Source organism: Corapipo altera, unplaced genomic scaffold (genome assembly GCF_003945725.1).
Source record: "Corapipo altera isolate COAL_440 unplaced genomic scaffold, ASM394572v1 69, whole genome shotgun sequence".
NCBI lineage: Eukaryota > Metazoa > Chordata > Aves > Passeriformes > Pipridae > Corapipo > Corapipo altera.
Window position 1 is genome coordinate 5,262,802 of NW_020884908.1, and position 15,474 is coordinate 5,278,275.

The 15,474-nt window shown below is 37.7% G+C and overlaps 1 protein-coding gene across 3 annotated transcripts in view; it reads right to left on the reverse strand.

The window, feature by feature from the left end:
• The window catches only part of LRBA (LPS responsive beige-like anchor protein), a 400,324-nt gene that overhangs the window by 333,024 nt on the left and 51,826 nt on the right, over positions 1-15,474 (reverse strand). For all 3 annotated transcript variants that reach the window (XM_027652781.1, XM_027652782.1, XM_027652783.1), the window contains 10 exons: positions 15,280-15,426; positions 14,255-14,452; positions 13,448-13,581; positions 12,070-12,178; positions 11,809-11,961; positions 11,024-11,192; positions 6,988-7,067; positions 5,319-5,381; positions 3,432-3,529; positions 257-349 (listed from right to left, as the gene is read on the reverse strand). In XM_027652781.1, coding sequence (XP_027508582.1) covers positions 257-349; positions 3,432-3,529; positions 5,319-5,381; positions 6,988-7,067; positions 11,024-11,192; positions 11,809-11,961; positions 12,070-12,178; positions 13,448-13,581; positions 14,255-14,452; positions 15,280-15,426 — 1,244 coding nt within the window. The remainder of the gene's footprint in view (positions 1-256; positions 350-3,431; positions 3,530-5,318; positions 5,382-6,987; positions 7,068-11,023; positions 11,193-11,808; positions 11,962-12,069; positions 12,179-13,447; positions 13,582-14,254; positions 14,453-15,279; positions 15,427-15,474) is intronic.

Genomic DNA, 15,474 nt, shown 5'->3' on the forward strand with positions numbered 1-15,474 from the left:
AACCTGGTAAGGAAGTGATAATTCCTGGATACCAGTTGCCAATAACAAGGAATTCCACCATAACAGAAGTGTATTTAGTGATTAACCTCCAATGTAGCTTTTTCCCCTTTACATACAAACAAGTGTGTATACACACACATTAAATAATATATAGACAAAATAATATATACAATTTACGTGTCACATCCAACTTTTTTCCCTTCTTTTTTTGTGAGGTTTAGTTTTAAGACCTAAACCATGACATCGAAGTACTTACTTTGGAGCAAGATGCTTTAAGAAATATCCCATCACTTTTAGAGCTTGCACCCTGATGCCTTCACTTTGTGATGCTAAAAGCTTGTAGACAACCCTAAATGGAGAAAAGACAAGTCTTCCTAAGTAATTGAAATACACAGCAATTTTTGGAATGAAAATCAACTGCAGTTGCAGTAAATGCAAATAAATTTTATCTGAGGCTAATTTAAAAGAATATTAGTAAGACTTAAAAAACCAGCACGACATTTCTCTTAATGGCACAACAGTTCGTGATATCACATTATATCATATTTAAATATCTCCCATGTATTAATACATAAAACATGCTCTGAAAGGCTGCTGCAATTCTTATACTGAAAGTTGTCTTAATCTGATACTTCATCCAGAAAACTAAGTAAGCAACTGTTTTGGTATAGATGTGGCCGAGTAGGAAGAGCCATGTATGGAGGGGAATTTATTAATAGCACTTTTATTTGACATCTGCACACACTGTTTCTCCCTCAGGAGGGATAAAGGCACTAAGAAGGCATTCTTCTCATTTCACCTACATCAGCTTCTGCTCCTCACCCGGTTATGACAAGGCTCTACACTGGCTTATGATTCTCTACCAAGGTTTAAGAAGAAAGCCAGAGGAGATGAGGAGCATGTCCATAGCAAAGCACTAGGTTTAACTAACTGAATGGTTCCAGCTGTAGCTTTCCCAAGAAAGAAAGTGGGAATGTAACTAACACAGCAAGGACAGTGTCCATGTAACTGATGAAATTCTGGTAAATTAATAAACAATTGAATACAGTGGGAAGTGTCCAGTAATTAACCTTCAATATATTTGACATGACAAGTCAATCTGTAATACTGCACAGATCTCATTACATGTATCTATGCCTTCCACTCCCAGAATAAAAAGAAAGCGAACTGGTATTTTTTCTTAACTTCTCAAACATTTATCTGCAGTACAGTAAAGCTTACTCTTTTATTAAAGCAAGTTTAATGTGAAGAATAACAAATGCAAGTTTCTGATCCTTGTAAATCTGCCATAAAAACATAAGACATCTAAATGTACTTATAAGTTACATCTAATTTCTTTCATAGCTCACTTTTTAGACAAGACTTATGACCATATCCCTAACTAATTCTAGTTGGGCTGTGGTTCATACTATTCAACAGATCTCTCTGAATTTGTGAAATACAATTTAGCTTATACCTACATGGACTACTAAGCTCTTTCTGAAAAAAAGAAAATATTAATTTCCTAATGCTCCATGAAATCATAGTGGAACAGGAGGCCAAGTACTCAGCTTTTACCGTAAATATGTTCTCATAAAATTTTTTAAGAAATTTGAATTGCTTTACTAGGGGGAAGGAAAAAAAACCACCTACCTAATTTAAACTGTTCTTGAGACTTCCCAAAAATATTCCATGTTACAACATGGGATTTTAGATCAGCTGTTTTTAAGGAGTTGAAAGGACTTCAAGGCCTTATCTATACATAACTGAGCACTCATCACTAGTTATATACCTTCGCTTCTATACACCCAAAAATAATAGTCAGGACATCTAAACTAAGACCAAAAAAAGATTTAGTTCTATACCAGAATTAAAAATAAAACCTAAGGGTGATTAAAAATCAGTTATCTATAGCAAATAACTTATCCTGGAGAAAGCTGCAACCACAGCAGCTACAGAAGAAAACAAATAATCAAGCCTACAATGCACTTTCATTCAAGCAATATAATCCATTTCTCTGCTTGTCTTAACAGAACAGTTAAGGGTTACCTATTTGCATAGGAAAAAATTATTTTCTTATTATACTTTTTTTCAGTGCATCGGTTACTTTAAAATTTTTAATTTTAAAAGAACTCCAAGTGTTTCTAAAGCTTTTTTAAATTATTTTTAAATTTCAATAATACAGTGTTGTAATTCCAAAAGGTAGATGTATCAAGAAGCATACAAACAATCCATTAAGTGACTGGAGACAATACAGGTGAAAGAACTGTAACAAATAAGACAGGAAAACAGTGATTTCCAGCTGTGGACTTGCTATTCATACTGACTTGCTTATATACTTGTTAATAAAAAAAGAAAACATCTACGGCTAGTTGTTAAATAAAACCAAACATATTGCACTAGAGACCCAACAGGACATTCAAATACTTCATTATTTAGAGTTTTTATTATTTTCCCATGCATAATATTTTACCATACAAGTGAAGTCAAATATCAAGAAAAGAGGTTTAAAAAAAAAAACAAAAAAGAAAAAATCAGTCTAGCACTAAAAGGGGAGAAAACAATTATAAATTTGCCTAAATGCAGTCTCTTGAGAAAGGGCAACTGAAAAAAATGTATCTATAAATAAAGGTTAACCAGAAGGTGCAACTGAATGTATGAAATGAGACTCTGCCTTTACAGAGTGAGAGAATGACTACTCCACATATCCTTCTAGGAACAGTTCTTACATTTGTTGGTCTGTTCCAATTTTTCCCCCACTATGCCCAGGCAGGTTCATTTTAAATTAGAGAAGTTCAATACTGTGACCACCCTGTGAGAGCCACAACACAAAACCAGTCTCATAACTTACTCTTCTAGTAGATTTCCTCTTGTGCTTTTACTGCTAGTAGATTTTCCTACTTTCCTTACTTTTCTCTCAAAATAGTGTTATTTTTCTGTTTGTTGGGAAAAAGACTGCAAACAATGCATAGCATAAAGTGCTAAATTGAAATAAATACAATGTTTCTTCCGCAAAAGTCCTATAGGAAAAAATCTTTTTATCCTATAGGACTTTTGCGGAAGAAACATTTTATGTTATTAGATTAGAAGACATCTGAATCAATTTTTGTCAGCCTCCTTTCAGTTCTAAAACATATGTAAGAATGGGAAGCTAAAGACTAAGCCCTGGTAGATGAAGACATCAATGTATAGACTACAAAAATTGATCACAACCTTCTTAAGTGTGACTGACAGCCTGGAAACATTAAAAAAACATACCTCATCGACAATAAATCCAACATCACCTCTAGTCAAAATGAACACCTGGACTCAAAAATCCCCCAAGATGAGGAGTCTAACACTGCAACACATACACTGACTTGGACCTTTCACATTTCACGGGAATTCTCACAAGCAACAGGATGGTCAAAACACTGTTTTCCTTTTCCCCCACTTACAAAATTCAAACTTACTGTAATCCATTCCTCTGATCAAATGCAGGGATCATAGAATTGGGATGCTCTGACATCAGAGCAACAAGCAACTGCAAGACATCCATTAGATTGTCATCCTGTTGAATAAAAGTTACAAATTTGAATTCAAAATGGATGTACACCTGAACATGGTTTTGGTTAAAAGAACTGCTACATAATATTTCAAAATTATGTGGAGAGTAATCGCAAACTAAGGACCAAATCAACTAGGCCAGGATCAAAAGAGCTACAGATCTCAAAGGTAAGCACAGAAGAAAACATTACAAAGAATATACTTCATTTTTTAGGGTGAAAAGTGATGCATCTGTGTCTGGGATGTAGGCTTTGACAGGGAATGGATATTTGCACTATGATATTTCCTTGCACACACAAGCTCATCTGTTTGCACGTGTGTTTCCCAGTCCTTCACTGCACAGGAGCTCGAAAAAAACTGCTGCACATTTTCTGGGGCACAGGGTGGTGTTTAATGAAAAAACAAGTGTTCAAGCCAGGAAAGAGAAGTATCACTACCTGCCACAGACAACATTTAAAATGGATAATTCAAACTGCTCATTAAAGTGTTCCCTACTTTTAGTTTAAAGCACTCTAAACTACAGTTTATTAATTTGTTCCATGTTCACTGTAATTAAAAATAACTAAAGAAGTAGCAAAATGCACCTGTCTTTTCCCATTCTTTGTGGTATTAAGGTGAAAGCTCATTTCAAAACAAACAAATGAACAAAGCTGTAAAAATAAAAGTCCACAAAAAAATCCCACTGTTCAACACTTTTGAACAAATACTGATTCTTTCCCTATTGGAAAAGCAGCTTTACACCCCCTGAAGAGCTCTGTTCAAGATGATATTTTCAACTTACATTATAGATGCTACCACTGATGAATTAGCCCTATAAGAAGGCTGAACTTTACTTTTTTGGTTGATGTTTTTCTGAATTTACAGTTAGATACCTAAATGCGTGGGATTCAGCATTCATGCATCTTTTAGACTTGAATATGCAAACTGCTAAGACATTTAAAATATCATGCCCTCATCTGAAGGCTATATAAAGCTTCTGCTACTTCAGTTCACTTTCAGATGTAACCAAGAGTCTTATTTCTTACTTCTCCATATAAAGTAGAATGACTTGAATTATACTACCAAGTAGTAGTAAACAGCACAGAGAATAAAAGGAAAATATAGGTGCAAACATTAAAAAAAAGAAAAAAAATCCATACTGCTTGAAATGAAGTTCAATTAATTCCTTATTTTACCCATTTCAAGCACCCTTACAGAGATGAGATCAGTTAGATTTATGTCCCCATTTCCCTTGTCTTTGATGTTGCATCTGGCATAAAGTGCCTTTTCCTGGTGCTAAAATATGAAGATGCAGATGTATCAGTGGTAACCAACATTTTCTCCCAATTAAGTTTATATGCTTCTCTTAGATGCCATTAACATACATCTTTATTTTTTAACACATGTTTTCAATTTTACTGCTTTATTTAAGAAGTAGAATAAAAAGGAGAGAAAAACAAAACAAAACAAAATATTACTTAGGCAGCCTAAACCAAGGTTTTGACTCTTTTTTTAAAGTCAGTCTCACCATCTGTTTTTCTGCTTGGTAAATTGGTTTGCAGAACAACATAAGAAACCATTTTGACTTACTGGCTTAATGAACTTCAATCTAACATTGAACATAGCGCTTAAATCACTTCAAGAATATTGGCATATCAGCACACTAAAGAATTGGACAAAGGTTTGCTACTTCCTCTGCAGAGCCATCTTGTGGCACAAAGGAGGTTATATTTGAAAATATTCAAATATTTGGTGGTCACAAGCAGCAGTAGTATGCCACTCCTCACACACACCTCCCCCAAATTAAAAATTACCTCGTGTATAGTGAGCAGATAATTGAGGATAGCCTGCAATTCATCTTCTTTTATTCCATAGTCCTTTAAAAACAAACAGGTTTTAAATACCACCTTTCAAATACAAAAATACTGTTCCCAAAAAAAGCACTAATTTAAGCAATGATTATATAACACAGCAAGTACCACAAGACAAATTCATTTTCACTCGATACTATAACAGCTTCATAGTCAGAAGGTAGATTCTTCCCTGCCCCTAAAAGTACCCACTGAATGCTATAAAAGTGCTTTAAGGCAATTTCAACACAGACATAAAAATAAGATAAATAGTAATATATATAATATATATATAATAATATATATATAATAATATATATATAATAACATAGAGAGCAACATGTTAACTGATACAGTCAATTTGATCCGAGAGCTTCCTATTAATAGAAGAATTAAGGTGGCAAAGAGGATTCAGAAGTAGACCTGGAAGTTTAATTATAAGCCTGTTAGCTATGCCTATATCCACGTTTGCTTATTTTCCACTACAGAATCCCATCTTCAGTTGCTATCAGTTTTGAAGAAATCTAAATAAGTTATGGCATCTATGCTAGGAATATGCCTTGAGGTATATTTTGTGAAAATAAAATAAAAAACAACAGGTTTTGATAACAAGGTCAAGGTAGGGAAAAGTAGCCTTCTTCATTTCTAGGGTTTTTATTTTTTAAAGCAAGTCTTTAATTTCCCAAAAATTTGTACACCATTGTGTACAAATAGACAATTTGCTGAGGAATCAACCACAACCTTTTCTGATGGACACGCTTTTTACTGTTGTGTGGGCCTTGGCTGGAGTATGAGTTTCTTCACAGTAGCTGGTACAGGGCTATGTTTTGGATTTGTGCTGGGAACAGTACTGATAACACTGGGATGTTTTTTTATTGCTGAGCAGGGCTTACACAGAGCCAAGGCCTTTTCTGCTTTTCATACTGCCACACTGGTGAGGATGATGGGGGTGCATGGAAGGCTGGGAGGAGACACAGCTGGGACAGTTGATCCAAACTGACCAAAGGGATATTCCAGATCATATGACATCGTGGTCAGTATATAAAGTTGAGGGAAGCAGGAAGAAGTGGGGGGATGCTTGGAATGATAGTGCTTGGCTTCCCAAGTAACCACTACATGTGATGGGGCCCTGCTCTCCTGGAGATGGTCAAAACATGGAGATGCCTGCCCATGGGAAGGGGTGAATAAACTCCTCGCTTTGGTGGTGTGCACAGCTTTTGCTTTCCTGTTAAACTGTCTCTATCTCAACTCACAACTAGCTTTTGCTCTTCTGAGTCTCTCCCTGATCCCACTAGTGGGGGAGTGAGCGAGTGGCTGTGTGGTACTTGGTTGCTGGCTGAGGTTAAACCACAACAAACCTTTTGAAACTCTACCCAAAACTGTCAAGAAATCAAATACTTATTTATCCAGCAGTAATCATTTCCAAGTTATTCAGTTAAATCTCGACATCGGATAAAAACAACTTAAAAGGGAGAAAAATGCATCTTTAGCACTGCTGACTGTGGCAAGAGGTACAAGAAAAGAAGCATCTTACAGGGCTTTTCTTTCACCTACTATTAAAAAATTCAACATGCTTAAAGAATTTCTTTATGAAAGGAAATAAATATCCCATCATAATTTAAAGTTATCCTACCTTCATCACTAGTTGTTTAATAAACATCAACAAAAATGCTCGTAGGGATAAAATCTCTTTTTGAGTAGGTCGTGGACCATCTGTAAAAGAAACATAGATGTATGAAATACAATTTAACACTTGTTATTAGCATAGAATGCATTTTCACAGAAAGAAAAATAAAAGGTATTTTCTGGGTGAAGAAGGCACAATTCTAAGTAAAGTCATCTCCCCTCTATTTCAGACTACAAAACAGTAATGCATTTTTATCATCTTTTACTAGCAGAATGTCCAACCAGTGAGGTTCTAATAAGGTTTTTATTAAATACAGTTTTCTAAACCCCTCTAAATTCTTCTAATGATTTTACCACTTCGTTGCAGTGCTATGAACCAACTTTATGCAAGGAATAAGACTGATACGAAAACTTTACATCAGAATTTCCACATTTCAAATTTTTGCACTCTACAGTTCTTTTTAAAGTTCTGCTAAAGCTCAAAGGAAGAACTACATGCCATTATTACACACTGGATATATAAACAAAAATCAATCTTACAATGCTACATGTAAAGATTACCTTGAAAGACATAACTTAATTTGTTAATTCAAAGTCAAGAGGACTGGCTTCTGCCACCGCTGTGTAAAGCAGACTTCCACTGAAACATTTTAAATACTCAAACACTCAGTAGTTCCCAGGAGAGAAAAGGTTAAAAAAACAGGTGCAATCAAATGTCAAAGTCAAGTAAAAGTTTTCATACAGAAAGCAAATGAACTGTCACAAATACATTTCTGAGGATAGCTCTTACATTTGCTTTATAGGTTCGCAGTTCTTATGATCTTAATCATCAAGGAAAAGGAAATCAACTCACAAATGAAAGTGATCATCAGTCTGGTTATATAAAGTATAGGCCTACAGGCATATTTGGTTTATGAATAGTTATTTTCAACATAAATTTAAAATAGTCAAATAGTCAAAATAAGCCATTAAACTGCATTAATAAGAGTATCCTACAAGTACACTAGCCTCAATAAAGCACTTCAGAAACTAAGTAAATCCATGTCTTCACTAAAAAGAAAGGAGAAAACACACATGCTTTTGCTTCTTAAAGGATGCAAAATATTATAAAACAATCTTTACAACCATCTAACAGGAAGAGCTGGACATTTTGACAAGTTGGTGGCAGAGAGTTGGACACATCTAAGGAGCACTCACTCCTAACATATCTAGTTCTCTTCCGTCACCTCCTCTCTCTGAAATTCCAGAGCCTTTCATTACAGAAGACAGGAAGACAGTAGAGACATAAGTTATTCTCCCTTTGTTAAGGCTGTGTCCCCAACCCCACAAAACACAGAACAACAACTGCAACAAAAAGTTGTAAAGTCATACTTCCAAACAGCATGAATTCCCTTATCTGTGCCAGTTCCATCTGCACGTGTTTATGTTATGCTGGTGCACGCTTCACATTCCCCAGTTCCTTTTACAATACTGGATTTCTTAGTCAAGCAGCTATTCCTTTTGCTTGTTTCCTTAGGATCAGTATACTTGTTCTGTGTTTCATGACAAGTACTAAACACCTGTTCTAAATTTCTTTTTCTGCATGAGCTCACTGTCTGAATTAAGCATGCTCATTAAGCACTTTTCCAGCAATTCCCTACACCAGTCAGATAGATTCAGTATGCTTGTTTTCAGCTGTATTGCTACTATCAATAGATCATAGGAACACTTAAAAGACTGTCCAGTACTTGACCAAGCTCCATAAAGAGCCCACATTCCCAGGCATGGCTCTACACCTAGAAACATAGAATCAGCCAGGTTGGAAAGGACTTCTGAGATCATCACGTCCAATCCTTGATCCCACTACCACCGTGGTTACTAGACCATGGCACTAAGTGCCACATCCAGTCTCATCTTAAAACACTTATTACTGACTGCAAGTTTCACAGATCAAGAGACTCTCTAACATATAGAGCCACCCCTCCACCTCTCCTAACTTGCCTGTCCCTTCTGAAGAGCTTGTAGCCACCGATGGTAGCACTCCAGTCATGCGAGTCATCCCACCACCTTTCCGTGATGGCGACTACATCACAGTTTTCCTGCTGCACGATGGCTTCCAGCTCCTCTTGTTTGTTACCCATGCTGTGTGCATTGGTGTTCATGCATTTCAACTGGGCTGCTGATTTCACCCTTAACTTGGGCTTTCCACCCTTAGGTTCCCCTCTGGAGAGCCCAATTTCAATCCCTTCCCCCTTCAAACCTAGTTTAAAGCCCTCCTGATCAGCCCAAACAACTTATGGGCTAGAATCCTTTTGCCCTCCCTAGACAGATGAAGTCCAGTCTGATTTGAAGAGATCAGGTATTTGACCTGAGATCATGGAATTTGACCCACGGTCAAAAAACCCAAAATTCCACTGGTGGCACCAATCCTTTAGCCACATATTGATACAATGAGTTTTAATCGTCCTGGTACTCCTTCCATTAATGTCATTAATGTCACCGCTGCCAGCCTGGACTACCAACAGTGGAAAATAATCTGAGGGCCGAATTAGCTCAGGGAGTCTCCTACTAATATCCCTCACCCGGGCCCCGGGAAGGCAGCAGACCTCCCTGTGGGATGGGTCCAGTCGACATACAGGGCCCTCAGTTCCCCTCAGAAGGGAGTCATTGACTACCCTTCTTTTTTTCTTTATAGCTGTGGTTGTAATCTGTCTGGTAGACAAGGTGCAACCAGGAGACCCTCCACACAGATCCTCCTCCTGACTCTCCTCTACCTGATCCTCTGGGTCCAGGGCCTCATACCTGTTCTTTAAGGGCACCCAGGGAGGTGATGGGGGGCGGGAGGGGATTCTTTTACCTCTTTGATCAGGGACCTGTTTCCACTCCCCCAACCTACTTGGTTTGCTCCATCTGCCCGAAGGCAGAAAGGGCAGGGCTTCACCATCTCGTGCTGAACTTCTTTTGGGGGCAAAAGGGTGCAACTCCACCAGTCTATTTCCCTTTTGCTTTCCCTAATGCTTCCTACCCTCTCTACCTCTTCCTTGAGCTCTGCCACCAGGAACAGCAAATCATTCACCTGCTCACATCGTACACAGAGTCCACTCACTGTCCCTGGTACTAACGCCAGGCTCAAACACTCTGCGCAGCCAGAGACCTGAACAGCTGCAGCCATCCTGGTGTCCTTCTAGGGGGGTTCCATCTGTGTGAACACACCCCTTGTGATAACAGCAGCAGCAATGGCTTTCACTTTTTTGGAAATCATTGCTGGTTTTAGTTGAGTTATGGGGGGGGAAAAAAAAATAAATAAAAAGATCACCTGAGAGAGCTGGGAGGTGCCTTGCTAACTGCAGTCAAAAGGCCCCACATCCCTGTTTGCCCACTCCTGTTCGCCGCACTCCCAGCAGCCGTTTAAATCCATTGTGGATGGGCTGGGTTCCACCCCCTAGTCAGCTGACTGGGGGAGGAATTGGGCATTCCCACTGGAACCTGAGTGTATATAATCTTGGGGTCTTGGGACTTCTGGGCCACTCGTCAGATCCAGGGGAGGACCAGAACCTCAACCAGACTGCGAGCACCACTCTTGACCAGACTGTGACCAGCACACTCACCAACAGGTTTTCTTTTCCTTTTACTTTGGACTCAGGGGGACCACGTGCGGCTTAGCACGGGGACCACTGAACACCATTTTGTTCATGCCCCAAGGTGCTGGGTTATACATCTGGGTTTTGTGGGTTAAAACCAATTGTTTGTCCGTATAATTGTATTTATCGTATTATTTTTATTAAATTGTAACTCTGACTTACAATCTCTTTTGAGTTGGGTTCATTTCTCCTGCCAGTTTACCTTTAAACCAGCACAATATGACTTCTGAAGAAATTTCCTTTAGATTGCGAAAAAAATCTTTCAAGGACAAAAGTACACTGTCTGTAACTGTTACAGGGAACCCAGACCATTAAAGGGAAATTATTTCTGGAACATTCACAGTTCTATTCTATACATGGTATACAACACTTCTTAAAAATAAAGATCAGATTGTGAGAGTAAAAATTAATATACATACATACCTATGCCCTTGGGAGTTATACCACTGCGATCCTGAGGGTTCACTACCCAGTAGTAATACTTTAGGGTGTGCATGACCAAAAGTACTGTCCCAACCCGTCGGATTGCTCCATATATGTTAACAGTGGCAATGAACTCAGTAGACAGGTAAGTGTACAGGGTCAGCTGAGCCTACAACATACAATCAGGAGAACAAAAATCACTTTTGTTCCTAAAATACAGCATGTCAGACAAATAAATTCTTAAATTTCATCTATTAAAATGTCTCAGAGAAATAGATTTTCTCTGCACAGTTCAGACACAAAGTCCTTAAAACCTATGCAAATTGATGAAAAATTTTGTTATATTTCTAAAACTGTAGAGTGCTGGTAAGAAGATTTCAAATAGAATCAACTGGTGAGTTTTGACCGAAGTCGTTCACGCTCAGAGAGCAGAGATTTACCAAAATAAAAACACTCACTGTCAATTTAAATGAAGACTTCAAAGCATAACTTGCTCTTTAAAAATTGCTGAGTTTTTGCCAACTAGCCCATCCAAAATTCCCTCTCAGTCTGGGTCAGAGACTCCAGAAGTTACTTACAACTCTCTTCTGCAGAACCCTGCAGGTTTCCAAACTCCCTGAAAACCTTGGGAGTCTGCAAAACTTGACAGCTATTGTCTGAAAACAATTCCTGTATGATTTCTGCTGGGGAGCAAAGACCTGTAACTCTTGGAGTTCAGGCTTAGTTTCAACACTCCCAAATGAATACATCATAACTATCTTATTTAGAAGAATGAGCAATTTTACCTGTGCTGGGATATGAATCCATATTGCAGGATTAAGGAGAACATGATCACACAGCTGCTTCAGCAAGGGCACTCCATTGTGTAAGTTGCTCAGGTATTTTGAAAAGGCAAGGCAAAGTTCTAGAACAGCTCGGGTAACATGGGCTTTGGAAGACTGTAAAAGAAGATCTGCTTAAGGAGAGTCCTGTAACAGTCTAGGAAAAGTATTTCTTTCAAAAAAAATTCAACGCTCATGTAAGACATCAAGAAATATTTGCTTTACCTTTTCTAGGCTATATCCTATCACAAGGAAGCCTTTACAGGAAAGCATCTGTTCTTGCATAGCAATAGAGTTCTTCAATAACTCCATGATGAATGCTAATAAAGTAGAACTGGAAAACATGGTTTAGTAAACAAAAACGTTCTAAACATTTACAACAAGACAGAAAATATTTCCAAATTAACACTTCCATCACACAGCCCAGAGATACATTCAATGTATTACATAAATGCTCAATTCAGAACTATTAAAACAAAAAGCAAGACTAAATTTTGAAAACTGTAACTTCTTGCTTTTTATTAATATTTTTCTAACTTGAAATCCTGGACTCTAAAACAACCGTGCAATAGCAAAATTCTTCTGAAAATACATTCTTGCAGAAAGGCAACACTTAACCTTGTACTTCTCTCTGCTTCGTATTCCACTTACAGACTTCTGCAAGATCAGTAACAAATGCCATTCTGCTTCCTATGGATTTCAGATGAGCAGATATTTTTCTAGACAAAGCTTTATTATTGATTCAAGCTAATTTAGCTCTGTGCTGCTGCCAGAAGGAATGTTCCTGTCCCGCCTCTCGTGTCACAGCACTAATGCCTATGGATCAAGACCTCGGCCAGCTGAAAACCCCTCTATTGCTGGGCCAGTTTGCAACTAAAGCAAATCCCTGACTTATCACACAGATGCCCAAGCCTAAGTCAGCTCAGGAGACTTCCAGGCATGTCCAAATAGACTGAAGGAACATTGTGACCACTGCTTCTTAGCAACAATACGGATATAGTTCATCTTTAAAAAGCCATGAAACTACAATTGCAACGAAACAAAGCAAACTACACCAGAATTCTAAAAAGCAATCCCCTTGTTACCATTACCATCTCTAACTTAGGAGCTCCACCAGCTTCTGTACCTGGATGTTCAGAAGTTGGATGTACTTGAAACAGAGTTCTAACCACAGAAAAAGCCTGGCAGTAACCCTAAGTAACAGTACCTTCCAAAAAGTCTGAAGGTTAAAAAAAAAATAAAATTCCAAGCAATGACTGAAAAAACTCATCCTTTCTGGAATTCCTCTTGAAGCCTTCCCTAGTGAATTTTCTCCATGACAGGAATAAGCTCAAAAGAATCATTCATAATTCTCCTACACAAAAAACCATAATGTATAAAATGTGCACATTTTGGTTCCGTGTGAACTTTCACAGAACATTTGGTGCAAACAAGCACATCACTTTGAGGTCCTGCCTGTGGCAAGGCCACCTTTTTGTTGTTAGACATAACTCACTGTATGAGTTTGCATATGCAAACTACTACGCCATTTAATAAAGCAATAGGTAATTTCCTTTACTTACAAAGAAACAAAGAACAGGACACAATAAGTACATTCACTCACCAAACAGTTGTGTCAATGTGATCCGAGGAATATTGCCTGTAGTCTAACTGTGCAAAGAGAGGGAAAAGCACCTGCACTCCTCCAATGGAGTGCAGGGCACTTTGGATAGAGTGCGTTAAGACTGCTTTCACATCCTGAGAAAGAAGAAACAAGAAATATTGAAACCTCCTTCAGGAACTGTTAAGAAGTTCGTTAAAAATAGTTTCTAATGTCTTCAATATAAGAGCTGTATTATTGCCAAATAAAAAGAAACAGCAAGAACAACAAACTGGCTGCCACAGCCATGATAAACATCCAATCTGCCTGACCTACTGCTCTAGATACAGTCTACAGTGGAGATCCTCAGATGAATACAAGGTGGCTTGTAAATTCTAAAACAACTCTCTAGTAACAGGGAAACTCTAGAACAGAATACATGAAAAGGTTCTGACAATTTAACAGATGAAGGCATTCAAGGCATAAGGAAGAAAAGCATTTCATATCAACAGGGCAAAGGATAGGAGATAGGCAACATCTGTAGGGGAGGGAACATGTCAGAAACGAGGAAGAAAGATTATTCTTAAAGCTCACACAGCCTTTGTAATATTGACTTTTTTTGGTTATAACTTTACACAGAACAAACTTTTTTCTTGGGATTCTTAGGCATCCACTTTAGTTCAAGGAACGGGAGGTAGCAGCAGGGCCAACCCAAAAAACCCCAGCTTATAAGGAATTCCCAATCCTATCCAAACCCCTATAAAAACTTGATTTTAGGTTTTCAAAAAAAATCATCAATATACTCAAAAATCTATGAAAATGTTGACATACCTGCAGCATGAGGGCATGTGGTGAATGAACAAAAATAGAAGGGTTATCCTTAGGGGATGACTCTAGACACAGTTGTGCATCTGTAGCCCTTGGATTGTACATAAAAGCAATAGCATTGGATAGTTTGCCATCATATAACAACAATTTGTGATGTTCATCGAGGAAGAGATCACTTTCTGCCTTGAACTTGAATGTTCCCTGGATTGGGAAGCAGGGTTGAGTAAGGAAAAAAAGAAAAAAAATTAGGTAACACACATAGAAGATACAGTTCAGAACATGACTATTGCCAAAAAAATGACAAACACTGCTTCTTTAATCTAGAAGTATTTAATAAAAAAGGGGTCTCAATAAGAACATTGAGTCAAAGTCAATTTTACAGAATTAAAATTGCAGAATTTTTTGGACCCCTGAAGAGTGTCATTGCCAAAATGTGGGTAACGTAAAAGAAACACATTAGCTTGGAAACAGCACGACTGTCAGCAATGTTCACTCAGAAGGAACTAATAATTGAGGAACAGATAGAATAAAACCATCTTTTTTAGCTTATGTTTGTACAGCTGCTAGGGAATAACAGTCTTCAATTAGTGCCCCTCAGGCTAAGACAAAACAAATAATAAATCACTGCAACAAAACTAATCCTCAGCACTAACTTCACATGTTAAAAACACCCAACTAGTACAAGCAACTATAAAGCTACATTTCTAAAACAAATACATCATACTTCATCCAAAGTTTTCAACCTCAGTGAAAAAGCAAACCTGATCAGAGATAACAGGGGTGTTTTCCCCTCTCTCAATCACCAACACTGAAATTTTGAGATGCAAACAGGAACACCATTCTTTTTATCTTATAAGAAAATAAATAATTGAATCAATGCTTAGTTGTAGTCTGTGAGGCAATATATAGGTTTACAGAGGAAACATGGAAGAGTTTACACGTTACAATGATGTTACAATGCCACAACATTCTTAAAACCCACCACAGTCTTAGTAAAATTAAACTTTTAATAGTCAATTCTAACATACCTTATACCCCAGACCAAGCTGATAAATAGCAAAGATCTGAGCAGCATTGAGAGCTTCACTAAAAAGGTAAACAGATGTCATTTGCCCACAAAACACTCGATTGGCATCTGCTGTTTCTGAAGAACCCAGGAAACATTTGTCAAATGTCTGAAAATAAAACAGAACCCAGTAACAGGGTTAATCTATGCTACACAA